Here is a 19,346-nt window from a genome sequence, read left to right on the forward strand (position 1 = left end):
ATTTGGGAATATATAATTTCTAAATTGTCTCTGGTCTGGTCTGGTGGGAAGCTACGGCCATGGCTAATTACCACCCCATGGGCAAAAACTACCAAGGGATTTAGCGCTCCGGTATGATGCTGTATAGAAACTGATAAAGGTATAGGTGTAATTGAACCGCCACACCCATTCTAAGTTAGCCCGCCACCATCTTAGACTGCATTCATCATCATCATCATCATCATCAGCCTGTGGACGTCCACTGCTGGACATAGGCCTTCCCTATAGAGCGCCACCACACCCGGTCCTCAGCCTTCCTCATCCAGCCACTTCCCGCCAGCCGCTTTATATCGTCGGTCCATCGTGCTGGAGGGCGTCCCACACTACGTTTGCTCAAACGCGGTCTCCACTCAAGGACTTTCCGGCTCCAACGGCCATCGCCTCTACGACAGGTATGGCCTGCCCACTGCCACTTCAGCTTGCTAATAGTCTGGGCTATGTCAGTGACCTTATTATTAAGACTGCATTATTATTTACAATCAGATGAGAGCAATCTCATCTGATATTAAATGACCAATGATGATGATTGATGATGGTGAGTCAAGGGCTAACTTGTTTCGCAATAAAAAAATAAGTACTCGTAGATAATTTTGTTGGTTTCAGAGTGTTGCTGGAAGCGATGGACGAGCTGGAAGTGGCGTATTCCCACCACCTGGCAAAGAGGACGGACTGTAACCACATCTTCCTCAACTTCGGACCTACGGTTATTATGGACACTGCTAAGGTAAGCATAAACACCCGTGTTACACAGGGTTTTCGTTTTCTCTACATGATATAAAACATAGTCGCTTCCCGCCGTCTGTACATATGTACGCTTAGATTTTTTAAACTACGCAACAGATTTTAATGCAAGTTTCATCAATAGATAGAGGGATTCAAGAGGAATGTTTACACATATAGTTTAATATTGTTTTGTGTTGATTTGTTGAAAGACGATAATTGTTCAAGATCAGAAGAAATCAAGCTGACTGAGAGCTTTCATCGTAAATGCTGTTTTAACAAAAACACACTAATACTGCATTAGTAGCTACACTGCACCCATGCGAAGCCGGGGCGGTTCACGAGTCGTTTATATTTTACTTTACAAGTTGTACAATAGCCCGCAAGATTTAATGTACATCTACCTTTAGAAAGATGTTTCGGCGTGTTGTTGTTGTTTATTTTAGTGGCTTTTTGTTGTGCCACACAGCACAATTCACTTCGCCAAAGACGCGTTGTTTGGAGAAAACACAAAGGAGGCTGAACAGTTTATTTACATCCAAGTCTTTTCTGGACAATCCCAGTCGGCTTTGTAGAACGTTGCCTCTATCATTCATACCTATGTGACGTTTTGTCGGTCTCAACGACAGAGACAACGCTCTACGAATCCGCTATCTCTTTTTTAAGGTCGACTTACAGTATTTCTTGCCTGCTAGTGTATGTTAATTTATTTGTTTTAGATTGAGGAATCCGTACTGGGTATGGTGATGCGCTACGGGCCACGACTATGGAAACTGAGAGTTTTGCAAGCGGAGATCCGATTCACGCTACGAATTGGTGAGTTGTGATTGTAGCTTTATTGTCACTTCTGTACTTAACATCTCCGCTATGTTCTCTGGTGCTGCAAATGTTCATGGGCGGCGGTAATCACTTAACGTCAGGTGACCCGCCTGCTTGTTTGCTCGCTATTTTATATTTAAAAAAAAGTGAGTGTGAAGCAAAAGAGTTCCGAGTGAGAGAAGAGGTCATTTTGCACTTGACAAATATACTAAAAACCGTTATACTCTATCCGTGGAATCAAGTTAATATAGCGCTCTTACTCTTCTCTCTATAATAGAGAGAGCATTAACTAATTTCACTCCGCGGATATGGATAGGTTATTATAAAAATTGATTTGAATTGTTAGAAAAAGATTCGAATCGGATGCAGTGCGTAACTGCCCTTAGTTTGAATATAGCTTAAAATATCTAGATTCGTTACTATTTCCTCAGGCCCTGGACAGCCCACGAAGAATGTCCGGCTGTGTCTGTCCAACGGGTCCGGGTATACCCTGGACGTCTACACTTACGAGGAAGTTATTGACCCAAGGACTGGTGTGGTAAGTGCAATTGATGATTTATATATATATATATATATATATATATATATATATCCTGTTTTCAGAGTTCCGTTTCAAAATGGTAAAAATAGAACCCATATGGTGCGACTATCTCCGTCCGTCTGTCTGTCTGTCATAGTTTATTATTTCAATAACTATTAAAGCTATCGACATGAAATTTGGAATCGTTGTGTAAATAAACGATTTTTTTATTCTTTTTTAAATTTGAAATTTCAAAGTAAGATATCTACCGAGTGGGGTATCATATGAAAGGGTCCAGGTAAATGAAAGGTATCAGGTAAAGACCGTTAAACATTTTAAAACCAATTTTATTTATTTAGGTACTTATGCATAATAGTTTTTGATTTATCATGCAAAATGTCGAAAAAAAAAACTACAAATCACACTAATATTATAAAGGCAAAAGTATGTGTGTATGTTTGTAACTCCTTCACGCAAAAACTACTGGACGGATTTGGCTGAAATTTGGAATGGAGATAGATAATATCCTGGATTACCTAAATCCACGCGGACGAAGTCGCGGGCGTCAGCTAGTGATTGATAAACTTTGTGACTCATAAAAGTTGCAAGCATCACATATAGTTTATAGGGTTTTGTTAGGTGTTACTATATTTTGTGTTTGTTTGCAGATAATCTTCCAATCGTTCGGTCCGAAACAAGGCCCCATGCACGGACTGCCCATCTCCACCCCATATGTCACCAAAGACTATCTGCAGCAGAAGAGATTCTTGGTAAGAAATAGTTATCTTTTTTTCCTCTTACGGGTGTTATACTAATTCCAAGATGAAAATGGATTTAGTTCATAAAACGAAACCATACTTTGCAAAATAACCCAGGCTAACCTGAAAGGATGTGCAATTTTTTAATTTTTTAAACAATATTAACCATGTTAATCATGACTAATATTCCCCTTGTCACAGAGTTGAAAATAAATCGTATTTCCAGGCAACGTCGCAAGGCACGACATACGTGTACGATATCCCGGACATGTTCCGACAAGTGGTCGAGAAGCGTTGGCGGGAATGCATCGACGAGGGCGCTGTAGATGGTAAGTGATCATAAGTGATAGAGACGCAATCCGAAAATCTGCCAAAATCTGTATTTGTCATTTAAAGATTGAATAATCAGTCTTTAGTTTACTTACTAACAACTAAAAAGTATCTGAAACTGATCTATATACACTTTTAAGTGTCACATGCACACTACTGGATAATCTATAATATAAAAGTTTTAGAAGAAAGTCCTTGGAACGCTTTAGTTGAAATAAAATATTGCCTTAGTTAGTGAGCTTGTATGAAATCCACAGATGTGACGTCATACACTTTTGACGTATTTTTTAGTTAAATCGATAATTTAAAATGGTTAGCAAAAACTAACAGCAGACGTGAATTATGCGAGTTTTGGAATAACCGTTATTTAATAATTACTATTAAATAATTTGTTTTCAACATAGGTATAATCCCAATTAAAATTGGTTAGACAAATTGGAGTTACGTTAAATACGTTTTGTATCACTCAGGTCCCCCGCCAGACAACGTGATGAGTTCGGTGGAGCTGGTGGTGGAATCCGATGGCGAGAGAAGAGCCGTGGAAGTGACCAGATTGCCGGGGCAAAATACTGTAAGGAATACTGTATTATATTTACGGCCGTATTCACAAACGTTACTATGAGGTCTCACAGTGCGCTTGAACGCATAGTGTAGGTTCCACCAATCAGATCCTTGTAAATTGATGTGATACAGTAATTTGAATGGTGGAACCTACACTGTGCGTTCAAGCGCATTATGAGGCCTCATTCGTTCTTCGGTTTTATAATATGCTTTTTCCAGGAGTATACTTTTAATAGATTTTTTAAACTTGTTGTTTTTAAACAAGTTTAAAATTGTTAACTGACTGCAGTGTTTTATTATAAAATATTACACTCATTCCCACAAATGACTTTCACACTTTCCTGAGGTCACAATCACATGGTATGCTATTAAATTTTGAAACGAGTGACTTTTGCGTGTTCCGGCACTTGATTGTATTGTTCTTTTTCTCCAGGTGGGCATGGTGGCCTGGCGGTTAACCCTGTTCACACCGGAATGTCCCGAGGGCCGTGACATAGTGCTAATAGCCAACGATCTGACGCACTACATGGGGTCTTTCGGACCCCAGGAGGACTGGGTGTACTACAGAGCGTCTCAGTATGCGCGCGAAAGGAAAATACCCAGGGTAAGTGACAAAATATATCACTGTTTGGTAGTACAATGTTATTTACAGATAACCACTTATTTAGTCTTGGTTTGTTATAATAGAAGTCCACAGCTGAACGAATTACTCTTGCAAGGATTTCCACAAAAGAATTCTATACAAATCAGTATTAAGAAGGCTAAGGCGTAGAGATTAAGATATTTTTAAGATGATTTTGTATACGGTTTAATTCTACAGGGGTGACATGTTCACCCCTGGGAATTCTGGGAAAAGGGATTTCCATAAAATATGGGTCAGCTTGAAATCGTCTGACGAGCTAGTGGGGGTCTTCTACCGCTACATTTTCAGTAGCAGGTTCGCTATTGAGCATCTTGGGACCCCAAACGTTAATAGAATTAAAAAAAAATTAAAACCTCGTTAAGTCGGCTACTCAGACACTTATACTGATTTCCTCGTGTCAGATTTGACCGTGTATACATTCCATTATTTTAATTCTTTGATTTGTCAACAGATATACATAAGCGTGAACTCTGGCGCGCGCATCGGCGTCGCGGAGGAAGTGAAGTCGGACTTCAAAGTGGCCTGGCTGGACGCGGAGAGGCCCGAGCGAGGCTTCAAGTACCTGTACCTGAGCCCCGAGGCCTACTCTCGGCTCGGGCCCCTCAACTCTGTCAAGGCGCAACTGATCGATGACGAGGGCGAGTCCAGATACAGGATCACCGATATTATTGGTGAGTCATCATGCCACAAAGGGACCTTTTGTGGGTCTCCTCAATTTGTGCCATTCGTCGTGGCCTTTCGACTCTTTTCCTATTTATATATTTGCCCATACTTAGTTCTTCTTCCTTGTAATGCACCCAACTTATTTGTCTTTAAGAATGATTGTACCCTCCTTGTACAGAGGTTTTCCATTTTGTCGTAATGCTTGAACTCTTCTCCAATTTATGTTCTCATCCATCCTTTTTAACCCCCGACCCAAAAAGAGGGGTGTTATAAGTTTGACGTGTGTATCTGTGTATCTGTGTATCTGTCTGTGGCATCGTAGCGCCTAAACGAATGAACCGATTTTAATTTAGTTTTTTTTGTTTGAAAGGTGGCTTGATCGAGAGTGTTCTTAGCTATAATCTAAAAAAATCGGTTCAGCCGTTTAAGAGTTATCAGCTCTTTTCTAGTTTTCTTGTAGAAAAGAAGGTTAGATAACCGTTAGGTTCATAATATTATGTCAATAGACAAATGTCAAGCTGTCAAGATGGACGTTGCCTAAATACATAATTATTTATTTGAAAATGATGTTTTAGAAAACTCAAATACTTTGGATCGTCGGGGGTGTTATAAATTTTTAATTTACACTTGTTAGATCTTCCACACAATTCACCCAACATTTTTGCTGTCTGTCTTTTGGTATACAAAATCTCATAATTGAATTGAAAGCTCGAAGAAAAATGCTGTCTATTATATTACTCAATGTTCTTGCGGCTATCCGGAGACAGCTTTTACTGCCAATATAGTTTAACTTTATAAATTGCGTTATATGTACAATCGAATAAAAATCAATATATCGATATATTTACATAAATATCTCGTCTCCAGGCAAAGAAGAGGGTCTGGGTGTGGAATGTCTCCGCGACGCGGGTCTCATCGCGGGCGAGACTGCTCAGGCGTACGAAGACATTGTCACCATCTCTGTGGTCACCTGCAGGGCTATCGGCATCGGATCCTATGTTGTCAGGTACTGTAAAATATATGGTAAACTAGAGGATGCCCGCTGCTTTATCCGCGTGGATGATTTACGGGATAAAAGTTGTCTATGTCAATAACATGGACGCAAGCTACCTCGGTACCAAATTTCATACAAATCGGTTGAGCAGATGGGTATTTAGGAATCCCGTGGGAACTCTTTGATTTTCCGGAATAAAAAGTAAATGTTCGTCCCCGGGTTATAAGCTAACCCTGTACCAAATTTCGTCAGAATCGGTTAAACTGTTGAGCCGTGAAAAGGTAGCAGACAGACAGACACACTTTCGCATTTATAATATTAGTATGGATAGTATGGATAAATATTAATTTTATAAAATATTACTATTTTCAAATTTTTCATAGTTCTCAATAATTTTACATGGAAAATCTAACAATACGTTGCGGAATTTTGGATTATGTAATGGATGTCTAGGTTTGTAGGATAAGGAAACCTTCTCTTCTTATCTTTTTACCCAACTGTGAGCTTCACATTTTATATGCATGGGCACAAGTTATGCTATTCTGTTGGCACAGTTTTTCTTATCAATCTTGCCTATCAATGCCAACAGATACTTTATCCTATCCTATTGGGTTGCATAGTATTTAGTATTTTTTTTCCATCCTTTGAACTCAACAGAGGATACCTTTTAACTATCGTTTTATTTCACCAGGCTTGGTCATCGCGTGATTCAAGTGGAGTCCTCATACATCATTCTAACCGGTTATGCGGCGTTGAACAAAGTGTTGGGTCGAGCGGTGTACGCCAGCAACAACCAACTGGGCGGTATACAGATAATGCACAACAATGGAGTCACGCACGCCGTGGCGCCGACCGACCTGGAGGCCATACGGACCACGGTCAAATGGCTGTCTTATGTGCCCAAGGTCAGTTGACAAGTCTTTCAGCCATTGGCTAAATAGATAGATAGACATACAGGCTTAACCAGAACGGTAGCAAAAACTTAGCGTTATAATTATACTGCCGTAACACAATCCAATATCTTCTGCCTCTGTACTGTAGTTATCCAATATCTTCTGTTCTGGTTACAGCCTGTAGAGGGTCAGTTTTGTTTTCAATGTGCGCAAATTGGAACATTTAACTGACAAATCAATATAAGTGGCCCTGATATACCTTCTGAAAGTAATTTATCCATTGTTCCCCAGGACAAAATGAGCATAGTGCCAATAATGCGGTGCTCGGACCCGGTGGAGCGGCCCGTGGAGTGGGTGCCGCCGCGCGCCGCGCACGACCCGCGCCTCATGCTGACGGGCGACAACACCAGGGCCGGCTTCTTTGACGTGGGCTCCTTCGACGAGATCATGAAGCCCTGGGCGCAGACTGTGGTCACCGGTACGTAGATTTCTGCTACCTGCTAGAATGTACACCTGGCTTCAACCCTATGTACGTCCCTGAACTGAGCGGTACCAATATTGCAGTGCAGTGCTCTGACCCCAGAGAATTGGCCCGTGGAACGGGACCGGCGATAACTCTAGGAACGACTTCTTTGACGTCGCCTTCTTTTAATTTGATACGTCTTTAAGTTTTTCTCAGAAGTTTTTCTCAAAGAACGCTTTTCCAGTATCGTTACGACACAAAAACTTACATAACATATTAGAGGTCAGGTCAACAAAGTGACAAAATCTTCCAAAACTTACCAAAAAACGTAAACTTACGACTGACCTGAAAGTCTGATGGCCTCTGCGGCAGACGTGTTCTGGAGTAAAAACCGCGTATCTCCAAGCGCACCACCTCCAACCCGCTGGACTTACGACATTAAGAAGGTAGTGGGAAGTGAGTGAATGAGGAAGGCGGCGGGCCGCGTGTGGCGCACTCTTGGGAAGGCCTATGTCCAGCAGTGGACGCAAACAGGCTGTTTTTTTATAATTATAAATAATTTATTGAACTTCTAAATACAAGGACGAGTTCCTTACCCTCTGCAATAGGAAAGAGCTGTATTAAGCAGAAGGTAGTTGCACAGGAATACAAAAGTTTTCTTATTTTAGGCACTAACATCCAAATCTAAATCTAGATTGATTGATTGAATGATTGATTAATTAATTAATTAATTAATTAATTAATTAATTGATTGCTTGCTTGTCCCCAGGGCGCGCTCGGCTGGGCGGCATCCCGGTGGGCGTGGTGGCGGTGGAGACGCGCACGGTGGAGTTCACGCTGCCCGCCGACCCCGCCAACTGGGACTCGGAGGCCAAGACCGTGCAGCAGGCAGGACAGGTATGTTTGCTCGTTGTATTGCCACATTGTACATGTCCGTTGTTTTTAATAGTGTTAATACAGTGTTGTTTTAATTATTATGTATTAGCTAATGCCCCGACTTTGTCCGCGTGGATTGAGGTTTGTCGGAATCCCGTGGGAACTCATTGATTTTCCGGGATAAAAAGTTGCCTTTGTAAATTTCCGGGGTGCAAGCTACCTCTGTAGCAAACATATAAATTGGTTTAACGGATGGGCCTTTAAGAATCCCGTGGGAACTCTTTGATTTTCTGCGATAAAAAGTAGCCTACGTCCTTCCCCGGGATGTAAGCTTTTAGGCCGTGAAAAGCTGACATACAGACACACTTTCGCATTTATAATATTAGTACAGAATATTCTGATACAAATTAATGGAGCCCTTTGATTTTAGGGGATAAAAAGTAGCCTATGTCTTTCCCCGAAATGCAAGCTATCTCTATCGTCAAAATTGGTTAAACGGATGGGCCGTGAAAAGCTAGCAGACAGACAGACAGAGACACTTTCGCATTTATAATAATAGTATGGATATGGATTAGTATGGATGAATTTTTATCACCCAGGTATGGTTCCCCGATTCTGCGTACAAAACATCTCAAGCCATCAACGACTTCTCGCGGGAAAATCTGCCCATCATCATATTCGCCAACTGGAGAGGATTCAGTGGCGGACAGAAAGGTAAGCTTTCAAGGAATTTTCCAATTAATTAATGCTTTCCCAAAAATAAAAAGCAATCTATCGCATGATGTTTCGCTATTACATATATGTATTATGAAATGATGATGATGGGAACAGTTAATGTTAAAGTAAAATGGACTTTAAGTGCCTTGTTTCAAATGTCAAGTTCGACCATGCGTTAACAGTTAAGCGGAAATATTGTCAAATTGAAATCAGTAGTACTGAATTTTTAACCTTTAAAACAAGGCGTCTTAGGTTCATTTTAGTCTGATGTGTTTTGACGCTCAATTTAAAAAAAAAAGAAAAGAATGTTATAAATGCTTATCATGACTAATACTCACTTTTGCTCTCCAATTAAGCGTAAAGCTTATGCTAGGAGCAGGTACGACAATATTGTAACGGGTGAGGTTCGAACCGCCGACCTTTCGGAATTCCGCCCACTTCTCAATCGTTGAGTTATCGAGGATCTAAAAATTGTATTGTAAACTTCGTCCACAGACATGTACGAACAGATCCTGAAGTTCGGCGCGGAGATCGTTTGTGCACTGCGGCGCGCTACGGCGCCGGTGCTGGTGTACATCCCGCCCGGCGCCGAGCTGCGCGGCGGTGCATGGGCCGTCGTCGACCCTAGCGTCAACTCTCTACGCATGGAGATGTACGCCGACAACGACGCCAGGTAAGGACTGAGGACTTAGTTGCCTCAAAAACCTTGAAATAGAGTCAAAGTCAAAGTCATTTATTTGAATTGGGTACCATTGTACACTTTGACTGTCAAACAATGATGTAGTGCTGATATAAATTAATTAGGTTAACGTAACGTTATGCGTAATGAGATATAAATCGATATATAGATCTGGAACAACGAATAATAGAATAGCAGGCGTCAAAGAGAAGCGCGTAAGAACTAAAATCGTACCTACTTCTCACATGGCAGTTGACATATGGAGCAAAACTAGCAAGCCTTTTCTCAAAATTTCTGCACTATAAATCCTATCGGCAAAATTTTGTCCGACGAATTCTCTGGCCGTTTGCAAGTGAAGTCGTTTTCATAATGATAGTAAGTTTAACCGTGTTTGCAGAGGAGGAGTCCTCGAAGCGGAGGGCATCGTGGAGGTGAAGTACAAGCAGAAGGACATCCTCAAGACCATGTACCGGCTCGACCCTGAACTGCTCAGGCTCAGCGCCAGAGCCTCCGGTAAGATAATTGCAGAAGCATACTTTCCAGACATTTTTTTTTATTCCATTACAAATAAGCTCTTGACTGTGACCTTATTTGGTAGTAAGTCATGATGCAGTTTAAGATGATACCAAGGTAACTTGGAAGACTTGGAGTATGGCAGTTTTTATTAAACCCATGCCCCTTATCACGGTATCGTATCGTAACGATAAATCGCTTGGCAGCTTCACTCCCTGACTGACTTATCAAAGCTCAGACAGAACCCTTGTGCAAAATTTCAGCATTCTAGAATGCAGAATTGAGCAGTAGAATGCTGAAATTTTGCACAGAGCTTCCCTTTATAATGTAGACAAGGAATAAGACTTAACTTTATTCTCAGGGGAGCGAAGCAGAGTGCCATCGATAGTTATTTTAAATTCTGAACTGCAGTTTCCCAAATCCTTAATACTGATGCTGCAAGTGTATTTACCATTTAAATAGAATGGAGTAAGGATCTGTTCTCAATGTGAATTGAAGATTTTTATTCTGAGGCAAAGAATTGTCTTATAATATGTTCAAATGTTGTAAAGTTTGTAATATTTTCTAGAAATCAGGGAGCAAATAAAGGACATCTCGAAGAACCTCGACCGTCGCGGCTCCATCGACGATGTGCTCATAAAGACTGAAGCTGGCAAGCAAGGTAAACTTTTTGTTTTAATCTCTGTGGCATCGTAGCTCCTAAATAATGAACCGATTTTAATTTAGTTTTTTTTTGTTTGAAAGGTGGCTTGATCGAGAGTGTTTTTAGATACAATCGAAGAAAATCGGTTTAGCCGTTTGAAAGTTATCAGCTCTTTTCTAGTTACTGTAACCTTCACTTGTCGGGAGTGTTATAAATTTTTAATTTACACTTGTTTCACATTTGTTGTTACAGAATAAATAAAATCACCCGGATATTAGGATGAAGTATAGTTTGTTCCAATTGGCAAAATTGACATCCACACACTATCAAGTTTGCATGCCTAGCACAAAAATTTGACGATAAATTATATACGTATGATGTAATAAGGTTAAATTACATGGGATTTAAATTGCTTGCGTTTCTTTGCAAGTTACTTAAAGGGGAATAAAAACTATTTTAGGTAATTTTTCCATTTTTTCTCTGTAGCCGAGACTCGTGTCCGCGAGTTGGACGCGGAACTAACCGCTGCCGAAAAAACCATGAAAGCGCGGGAGAAGGAACTTGCACCCATTTACCACGAGGTATGCTATTCAAATTCAAAATATTTTTATTCAATTAAACTTTTATAAGTGCTTTTGAATCGTCAAAATAATCTACCACTGGTTCGGAATGCCGTTCCTACCGAGAAGAACCAGCAAGAAACTCGGCGGTTGCTCTTTTCAAGTATTCAATTTACAATAATATGCAATATACAATATTATGATATGTATAACCAACTTTAATGAAGATCTGATGAATATCTTCAGAGATGGAGATCAGAACTTCTCTGGATAAGAGTAAATTGCTCACGATCAGTGTAATGGCTTAGTAAACAGTAGGTTTTTAATCAGGTACAGCATGTTTTATTGGACACGCCTTTAAATTTAAAGTCATCTTAGTTAATTAATTAATTAAAAGAGAGAAAATGTTTATTTTGTACATTGTACCACACGCCACATGTTATGCCTAAGAGTTGATTATCCTGGCGCTTCCTCCAATGGAGCATTGATGCCGAAACGCCTCAAGCAGAAGCGCCAGAATAAACTCATGTGTGGCGCAAACCGAAAAAAGGTTCTAGCTCAGCATAATGCTGTATGCCTTGTACATACATAAGATCATACAGCGCTGATTTTCAGCCAGAAACCTAAACCGGATGACGTCACATGCTTGTTGTATAATTGTTGTCTATTTCTAACAGATCGCAGTCCAGTTTGCCGAATTACACGACACCGCTGAAAGGATGCTGGAAAAAGGCTGTATATTTGTAAGTTTTAAACTTGGCTTCGACACACGACCGTGTGTCTTGATTCAACTATATTTGTGAATTATTTTTGAAGTAAAACTTCTTTAGGCGTGCTTGAGAATAATTCAGAACTTTTTGGTCGAAAGTAAAGTTCGGCTTGCTTACGTCCACCAAACAGAACAGCCGTTTAGATGCCGCTAGGTTGGTAACATCCCTGTTCTGGGTATAATAAAATCGCTTGATGTTCCCTCAGGATATAATCCCCTGGCGGGATTCGCGGCGCCTGCTGTACTGGCGCCTCAAGCGTCTGTTGCGGCAGAACGCGCAGGAGCTGAGGGTGCAAGCCGCCACCGCCACGGGGCCGGAGCAGATGGACCAGCGAGCCGCCGCCGCCACGCTGCGGCGCTGGTTCACGGAGGACAAAGGGGAGACGCAGGTGAGGTGATGTTCCCGCAGGATATACTCCGCCTCGAGTGGAGCTGAGGGTGCAAGCCGCCACCGCCACGGGGCCGGAGCAGATGGACCAGCGAGCCGCCGCCGCCACGCTGCGGCGCTGGTTCACGGAGGACAAAGGGGAGACGCAGGTGAGGTGATGTTCCCGCAGGATATACTCCGCCTCGAGCGGAGCTGAGGGTGCAAGCCGTCATCTCAATCCATTGCCGCCTTACTACTGAGCCCTGGTCTCCGGCTTAGACCATCACGCTGGTCAAGTGCGGATTGGCAGACTTCACCTTTACTTTTATTATGTCATGGAATGTCGTGACGCCATATTACAACGTTAATCAATAAATAATCGTTGTCCACAGTCCCACCAGTGGGAGCACGACAACGAAGCGGTCTGCAAGTGGCTGGAAGCTCAGGCGGCGGACAACGACTCCGTGCTGGAGAGGAACCTGCGAGCTATCAAGCAAGACGCCGTGCTGCAAGCCGTCAACCACTTGGTTATGGTAAGTGTTTAATTTTACTGTCAAGACCTTGTTAAAAAATGGCGAATTCGCCGCGAATCGTTTCGCGCGATTTCATATGCGCGTTGGCGAGGAACTGTAATGTAACTAATGTAAACTGTAATACAGTCCGGCATTTATTTACCCTTAGATTATGGACTAAAATCGTATTTTTTAACCCCCGACCCAAAAAGAGGGGTGTTATAAGTTTGACGTGAGTATCTGTCTGTGGCATCGTAGCTCCTAAACTAATGAACCGATTTTAATTTAGTTTTTTTTTTGTTTGAAAGGTGGCTTGATCAAGAGTGTTCTTAGCTATAATCCAAGAGAATCGGTTCAGCCGTTTGAAAGTTCTTTTCTAGTTCTTACTGTAACCTTCACTTGTCGGGGGTGTTATAAATTTTTAATTTAAGTACACTTGTGACATGACAGTTGATTCAAGATTCGAGATTTTTGCACAAATCTATTCTTTAAAATTTGAGTTCTTATTTATGCACTATACCTTTCTTAAAGTCCCTGAAAAGGATCGTAACGTTTTAAAACCTTACAATACTTTTTAATTTTTATACAAAAACCTTAATAATGAATGTTTTTTCAGGAACTAACGCCTTCTCAACGCGCCGAATTCGTCAGGAAACTCACTGCCTTAGAAATGGAACCAGATTTTAATAATTAGTGATAAAAAATAAATTATTAATAGAATTTTTATTACGGAAGTGTTATACTCTATCCGCGGAAAGATGATAGTATAGCGCTCTCTCCGTTATGTAATCACATACAAATGATAGAGACAAAAATTACAAACATGTCTTCAAAAAACATTCCAAATTCAATTTGAAAATGTTTTGAAATTCAATTAGAAAACATAGTTAGAGATTGTGATTGGTTGGTGTCACAAAGTGGTTGGTGTCCACTGAAATTTTTGTCTCTATCATTTGTATGGTATTACGTAAGAGAGAGAGCGTTATACTAACTTCTTTCCACGGATAGAGTATAATAATGAAAATGAATATCGTTCGTTGTTGAATAGTGTTCAGAGCCGTTTTTAATTTGCGGACATTTTTTACTGTGACTTATTTTTTTTAAACCCCCTTTTTTAGAATTTCAAATTCACGCCTAAGGGTGCGTTTCCACTTATTAACGACGTTTGAAGATGACGTGATAAAATTTGAACTTCATTTAACAGTAACGTTTGATCAGGCTCAAGCCACTGCACCGCTTTAGTGGAAACGCATCCTTATCCATGGTTTGCGGAGATCAACTTATGGTTAAGACTAAAAGTCATGTCATAAATCTGTGGTCAGAACTCAAAGCCACACCGTGAAACATTTTATTATCTTTGGTGAAAAGATATGGAATTAATAGGCGAGCCGCTTGTTTCATCTCAAAAAACCGTGGCAGGGGGCGAGTTACCGATATTTTTAAAAAGTAACGATAAAAATAACTATAATATATCCATTAATACCGGTAAATGTAATGATACATTTTACCGGTAATTATACACCTATCTCTCTGTAACGATGCCGTGTACAAAGTAACATCTTCAGTCTACGTGCTCCTATCGTTGAGTAACGATAAAAATATAACGTTAAATCATATCATTTGTATAATGCCACCGTTAACGTTACCACTTTTATTTAACATAGTTGTAACGTTAAAATTTAGTAACGGTAACCGTCCCTGGCCTCGGGTTACTAATATTTTTAATACAATGCAATATTAGTTCTTATGTTAGTTTGTAATAGGGTCTATTTTGAGAAAATACTCTAGTTAGACGAATGTACGGTAGTCATATGCGATGTGATCATGACAAAATAGGTTTGATAAGTAGAAAATATCCTGAAACGCTGCCTATTTTTATGTGAAAGTTACATCAAATATAGGTCCGTCCTATTTAATTGTAAAAAAAAAAAATGGTTGATTTATTTATTTACACGAAAATTTTATTTATAATATTAATTAATATTGCTGAATATCACAAATTATTAATAAATATTTTGTAATTATATGCAGAAAAAAATAATATAATATTATTACTATACGAAGTCCCTCCGAATTTGTCAGTCTATGCGCACTAATCTCAGAAACTACTGTAGGGATTTTCATGCGGTTTTCGTCAAAGTGTAGATTCTGCGAGTGTTCAGATGTATAATTTATAAAGTCTTGCTGTAAATAATTGGCCGAGATATGGTGATAATTTTCAAATAAGACGGCAAAAATTGCGCTACGTGAGAACTTTATTGGCGAATACTATAAAAATCGTTACATTTATAATTATAAAAATAATGTACTGTGAAATTTTTGCTCTCAAATAGTTTAAAAAAAGTTCACGACGATATGTTTAGTAACGATAAGTTTAGTAGCAGAAATCAAAAAATGAAAAAGTGCGAATTCGACTCGTATACCGAAGGTTCCGTACCTTGAATGAAATATATTGAAACTTTGTAAAATATATTTTTATGTGATACTACAAATTAAAGCTTACATGACCACGCGTTCCTTAGAAAGAGTCTTCAACTCTTGAGAGACTCGCAGACAGACATACTGACAACGAAGTGACCCTATAAGGGTTCCTTTTTATCTTTTGAGGTATGGACCACTATAATTACAACCAAAAATTCAATCTGTGGATACTTTGTGCTACCCGTGCAAAGCCGGGTGGGTCTAAATAACTAGATATTTAAGGATTTTCTTATTATGAACTTCGACCAAAGGCGAACACTGGTTTCTTTAGTTTAATCTACCTATAATAAATCTGGTTCTAAACCAGAATAATCTAACGCTAGCTATACACGATCAAGTTTACCGATCAGTGTGCAGCTGACTTGAAGCGGTATCCAGTAACCTACCTAATATATATCCAGTAAGTACCTTACAGGGACGGACCTTGAGTTGGACCCTGGGCTAATACTGTTTGGGGGCCTGCCTAATTGACATTTAAAGTACTAGGTATAGGTGCACGGTATAGGAAAAAAAATTAAAGCAACCTTTTTGCATTTTTGTGTTGCAAATTCTTTTATTTGCTCATTATTTGTTAAATCACAATTTATGGAAGGAACTGATAAAAGGGCCGATTTTTTAATTGTCAAATACCTAACTTTCTGAGGATAAATTTGAGGGTTTAACAGTTTTTTTATAGGAAATCTGTCACTACGTCAAACTTGTTCCACTGATAAAAGTTATTGGACGGTTGAAAAATAGATCTTTCGTCAATATAGTTTGAGTTGTCCAACCTTATGGTATTTTTTAAAATTTACAATATATTCCGTTTTGTCTTAAATCAGAGCTGGGGGCCCGTTATGTCCACGAGGTACAAATAGCCTTTATATAGATCCGACCCTTACTATCAGTTGACTGGACGCCGGGCTTCAATTCCGCCGTAAACTTGATCGTGTGTGGCCATTGTAATAGAAATTGTATAATTAAAGGATAAATTGATTATTTTTATTTATTACGTGTTATTTTAATTATTATGATATTTTATATAATGGGGTTTTTATATCTATAACTAATGTGTAAGATTCTGTGTGTAGAAGATTGAAATCCGGTTCTTCTGTTAATGGTTCTGCTCAGTTGAAACAGTTTTAATCACTTAAAAATATACATTTGATGCTGTATTTCTTTTAATTAATATAGGAACCGGGAATGACTTGTATGAGTGTTCCGAATTTATTTCTATGAAGAAAAATGAAAAAATAAATATAATTATGTATAGAATGTATGTTTTTTCAGCTTGTTTGGGAAATGGGTAGTATACATATCACATTACGAAGTAAATTATTGCAAAACAATTTGATTCATATTAAGACAATACATAATTTTATGCCCATTAGATCTTTTGTAAGTACAATATATTGGGAAATAGTGCCCTTAATCGCTTAAAAATTGCATTTTTGTAGAATGCATTTTGTGACGTCAATTTTGACACACTTTCATGCAATAACTGTTAATTTCGACATCCTTTCATGCAAAAAGTATCAAACTTACGCCCTTTCATGCAAGAACTGTCAATTTTGACACATTGTCGTGCCAGAACTGTCAATTTCGACACCCTCATGCAAAAAGTGTCAATATTTACACTTTTTCATGCAAGACCTGTCAATATATTACACTCATTCATGAAAGAACTGTCATTTTTGACGTCACCCCCTGAGCGCGTAACCTCAGTTTCGCAACCTGCATAACGTACAAACGTATATCACGCTACATTCCTTTCCTATTTGTATTTATATTCTTTTTTAATTGATAATAATTTAATCTATGGTTTTGAACGAACTATTATTATATACCTAAGTAACTCAAAATTTCTAGATTGTTATATTGATTTTTATTTTTTAGTTGAATTTTATCGAAAATTATTATTTTGTGCTAAAACATACACTAACGGAGAGAATTTAATATAACTCTCCCTGTTACGTAATCCCATACAAATGACTAAGACAAAAAAAGTCCGTGTTCGACCGACCAATCACAAACGCTGAGTAGTACGGAAAACATAGGTTCATTTGTGATTGGTTCTCAGAGTAGTACGAAAAAATAGACTCGTTTGTGATTGGTTGGTCACACAAAATGGTTAACGCCCAAAGACTTTTTTGTCTTTGTATGAGTGTATGGGATTATGTAATAGAGAGAGAGAGTCCTATATTAACTTATCTCCGTGGATAGAGTAAAATGATTTACTTTCACTTTACTGTATGTTTTGGACCACTAGTCGTTCAGTAGCGGATTGGTTGCTCAACCAGTTGTTACTTTTGTATAGAGCTAGAGAGGGTTCGGTTTTAGTACTCATTGTTTGTAAAAAATAAATGAACAAATAAATATTTAATAATTTTATTTTGTGGTTTTATTTTCAACATAATCCCGCGACTTCGTCCTCGAGAACCACACAAACAGACCCCTATTTTACCCCTTTAGGGGTTGAATTTAGGAAAATCCTTTCTTAGCGGATGTTTACGTCATAATATCTATCTGCATGCTGAATTTCAGCCTGATCCGTCCATTAAATTCGAGCTGTGCGTTGATAGATCAATCGGTCCTTTTTAACCCCCGCCCAAAAAAGAGGGGCGTTATAAGTTTGACGTGTGTATCTGTCTGTGGCATCGTAGCTCCTAAACTAATGAACTGATTGTAATTTAGTTTTTCTTATTTGAAAGGTGGATTGATCGAGTGTTCTTAGCTATAATCGAAGAAAATCGGTTCAGCCGTTTGAAAGTTGTCAGCTCTTTTCTAGTTACTGTAACCTTCACTTTTCGGGAGTGTTATAAATTTTTAATTTACACTTGTATATACTTAAGATTAGCTATCTTGGGTAAGAAAAGGACAATACTTTGTTTCATTATAAAAAATTTAATGCCTTATATTTACTAATAAATAATACACAGAAACAATTATTATTCTATACTCTATCCGCGGAGAGGAGTTAATATAGCGCTTTCTCTGTTACGTAATCCCATACAAATGATAGAGGCAAAAATCTCAGTGGGCCCTAATCATTTGGAGGCATCAACCAATCACAAACGAAACTATGGTTTCGAATGTTGTTTTTTTCTCTCGTCTGGCTTTACACTGATTAGCCAATGTCAAGTTTGTAGTTATTTACAAGTAAGGGAAACTATATGTATAAGTGAGGTATAAGTATGGACTTCGTCCGCGCCGGCGCCCACCGACACACCCGCGGCGCCCCTTTAGAGCGCTTCCCAGTCAGTTCCACCACCAATAAACACTAGCTGAACACAAAAACCAGCCAATTTTCACAAAAAAACACTCCAAAAGTCACAACACGCGCGCCAGCAAACACCACCACAGACGAAGTCCGGTTTCGAATGTTTTTTGAAAACATGTTTGTGATTGGTTGATGACTCAAAATGGTTAACGCCCACTGTGGTTTTTGGCTGTTATTTATATGGGATTACGTTATAGAGAGCGCTATACTAACTTCTTTCCACGGATAGAGTGTAATAAACACATTACATTTTATTATTTATATAATGCTATCAGTAATACTAATACCCGCACATCACTGGTGCGGGAATGACGGCGCGAAACAAAAGTAGATGTTTCGCACCGCGAATCGCAAAAATTATCGCAAATCTTCGACTCTCCTACGTACTAATCTTTAATCTGTGGTCTGGTGCTATGGTTCACTCTGACTCTTGACTACGCGTTTAAAAGACCATCGGAAACCTACTTTGTAACTTGCATAGGTTCTTATAAGAGCAAAAAAATAACCTTAATTTCTTGATTTATGTAACTAAGTTAGGTCAGGTCTACTACCTATATTTTACTGTTT

At 39.2% G+C, this 19,346-nt stretch overlaps 1 protein-coding gene across 6 annotated transcripts in view; it reads left to right on the forward strand.

Moving 5' to 3' along the window:
* LOC123870778 (acetyl-CoA carboxylase) overlaps positions 1–19,346 on the forward strand; it is a 68,464-nt gene that overhangs the window by 43,397 nt on the left and 5,721 nt on the right. For 3 of the 6 annotated variants that reach the window (XM_045914189.1, XM_045914191.1, XM_045914192.1), the window contains 22 exons: positions 643–763; positions 1,479–1,575; positions 2,010–2,116; positions 2,767–2,868; positions 3,083–3,185; positions 3,657–3,757; positions 4,181–4,351; positions 4,842–5,061; positions 5,921–6,059; positions 6,739–6,952; positions 7,232–7,418; positions 8,173–8,300; positions 8,879–8,993; positions 9,492–9,669; positions 10,073–10,188; positions 10,757–10,849; positions 11,318–11,412; positions 12,069–12,134; positions 12,367–12,450; positions 12,599–12,697; positions 12,920–13,060; positions 13,656–17,890. In XM_045914189.1, the coding sequence (XP_045770145.1) occupies positions 643–763; positions 1,479–1,575; positions 2,010–2,116; positions 2,767–2,868; positions 3,083–3,185; positions 3,657–3,757; positions 4,181–4,351; positions 4,842–5,061; positions 5,921–6,059; positions 6,739–6,952; positions 7,232–7,418; positions 8,173–8,300; positions 8,879–8,993; positions 9,492–9,669; positions 10,073–10,188; positions 10,757–10,849; positions 11,318–11,412; positions 12,069–12,134; positions 12,367–12,450; positions 12,599–12,697; positions 12,920–13,060; positions 13,656–13,733 (2,755 nt within the window). In that variant the 3' untranslated portion in view covers positions 13,734–17,890. Of the gene's footprint in view, positions 1–642; positions 764–1,478; positions 1,576–2,009; positions 2,117–2,766; positions 2,869–3,082; positions 3,186–3,656; positions 3,758–4,180; positions 4,352–4,841; positions 5,062–5,920; positions 6,060–6,738; positions 6,953–7,231; positions 7,419–8,172; positions 8,301–8,878; positions 8,994–9,491; positions 9,670–10,072; positions 10,189–10,756; positions 10,850–11,317; positions 11,413–12,068; positions 12,135–12,366; positions 12,550–12,598; positions 12,698–12,919; positions 13,061–13,655; positions 17,891–18,067; positions 18,070–19,346 lie in introns of those variants that run through there. The other 3 variants (XM_045914188.1, XM_045914190.1, XR_006797152.1) reach the window with 2 other exon arrangements.

The sequence above is a fragment of the Maniola jurtina genome, chromosome 13 (assembly GCF_905333055.1).
Source record: "Maniola jurtina chromosome 13, ilManJurt1.1, whole genome shotgun sequence".
NCBI classification, from domain to species: Eukaryota; Metazoa; Arthropoda; class Insecta; order Lepidoptera; family Nymphalidae; genus Maniola; species Maniola jurtina.